This window comes from Helianthus annuus, chromosome 10, assembly GCF_002127325.2.
Source record: "Helianthus annuus cultivar XRQ/B chromosome 10, HanXRQr2.0-SUNRISE, whole genome shotgun sequence".
In the NCBI taxonomy this organism is placed as follows: Eukaryota; Viridiplantae; Streptophyta; class Magnoliopsida; order Asterales; family Asteraceae; genus Helianthus; species Helianthus annuus.
The window spans coordinates 133,876,821-133,878,470 of NC_035442.2; the positions used below are offsets into that span (position 1 = coordinate 133,876,821).

Sequence of the window (1,650 nt, forward strand, 5' to 3'; positions counted from 1 at the left end):
ACTAAATATTTCTTTTATTAGGAAAAAAATATGTATATATTCATAACATTAAATAACAATATCACCAAGGCATACACCATACGAGTAAATAAGTTAACAAAAGCGATAAGATATGTCCAACCAGACCATTCAGATGCATATAAAAGATAACACCAAGTTTTTCATATATTTTAGTCAACCGGTTACATAATCGTTTGAAAGGAAACAAAATGGACTCGGACTACATAACTCGGTCATACTAGTCTAGTATAAACAAAAGAGATAACAAAATATTCCTTCAAACTGTGTGATCCGCTGTCTGTCGGTTGTCTTCAAAACTCGGTGGAGCGTCAATATGTACACAAAAACGGGTAACTACATCCCGTTACAAAAGATAACCTGCAAGTGAACATCTATGGTGGAGGGGGGATAAGTGGTGGAGTCAGAAGTACCAAACTGTGAAGGTGTGCAACCTCCTCCTTGAGTTCCTGTACTCGACGGATAAGGAAGTCTATCTGCTGCTCGAGCGTCAGTACACGAGCACGTAAGACAATGGTGGGTAAACCAGGTGATGGTGGTGGAGCATGTGGTGGTGAATGAACTGATGGTGGTGGAGGTCTGACGTCAGCAAGCTGCTGAAGCTCATGAACTCTGCGAAAAAGTATGTCGACCTGAAGTTGTAGAGACAGTAGAAGATCGTTGGTAGTAACAGCTGGGAAATGCGATGGATGGTATGGATCTGTCATGGGCATAACATGGGGTGGAGATTTTGGTGTAATAAGAGGCTCAACAGGGACCTGTGGGACTGAGCGAAACTGCTGATAGTATGGGTCCATATCACTGGGTGGTATGTGGGCATGTCCGGATGGTCCTACCTCGTTGGTATGATCTGTGGGTGGTATGATAGGTGCGAAGCGCATGAGTCGGATACGGTCAGTAGATCCCTCTGAAACAGGGGCCAGAATAGGCTCCTCAGCAGGTAAGTGAACTGGAGAATGTGGTGGAGTAGGAATATGATCAGGTGCAGGAACAACTGGCTCATCTGGCATGAGTTCATCCCCAAAGTCTGCGTTTCGCTGTAGGCCAATGGCCTATAGTGCAGACGAAGTAACGGATGCATAAGAGGAAGCATCTGAGTCAGTGTCAGCATCAGAAGAAATAACAATAATCAGAACTACCGGTGCTACAACCTCTAGAATAACCAGATCATGAACTTCCCCGTCTCCCAAATCAGCATCTAAGTGATCCACTGGAATCACTGGAACGACGTCGTCGTCATCATCGAGGTCGACGATAAAAGGCATAACATCAAGAGGAGCGACGTATAAGGGTATAACCTCGACTATATGTTCACCCTCCGGGTGACCCAAAATAACTATCTCATTGAGTAGAGGGGGAATAGCTAACACATCATCATCGATGATGTCTCCTAGAAGTGCGAACGACTGAAAGTCGTCCATGTCGCTGTCAGACGTAGAATCGTTATCTGATGAGATGACCTGAACCTCCGGCACGTAATCATCGTCGGATACAATCTCCATGGGGTCTACGTCGTCGTATACGTTGCTACCTTCAGATGAAGACATGGTGACATGAGAAATAAGTTGTTCGACATGTATGATTAATTGTTACTTTACATATATACACGAAATGTATTTTTCACATAATGTA

The 1,650-nt window shown here is 43.9% G+C and overlaps 1 protein-coding gene across 1 annotated transcript; it reads right to left on the reverse strand.

Annotated features, from left to right (window-relative positions):
• Window positions 1-392: 392 nt before the first annotated feature.
• LOC110882445 (36.4 kDa proline-rich protein-like) lies at window positions 393-1,028 on the reverse strand. The gene has a single exon (XM_022130464.1). It carries the CDS (start codon window positions 1,026-1,028, stop codon window positions 393-395), a length of 636 nt encoding a protein of 211 aa, XP_021986156.1.
• Between the last annotated feature and the right edge of the window lie 622 nt (window positions 1,029-1,650).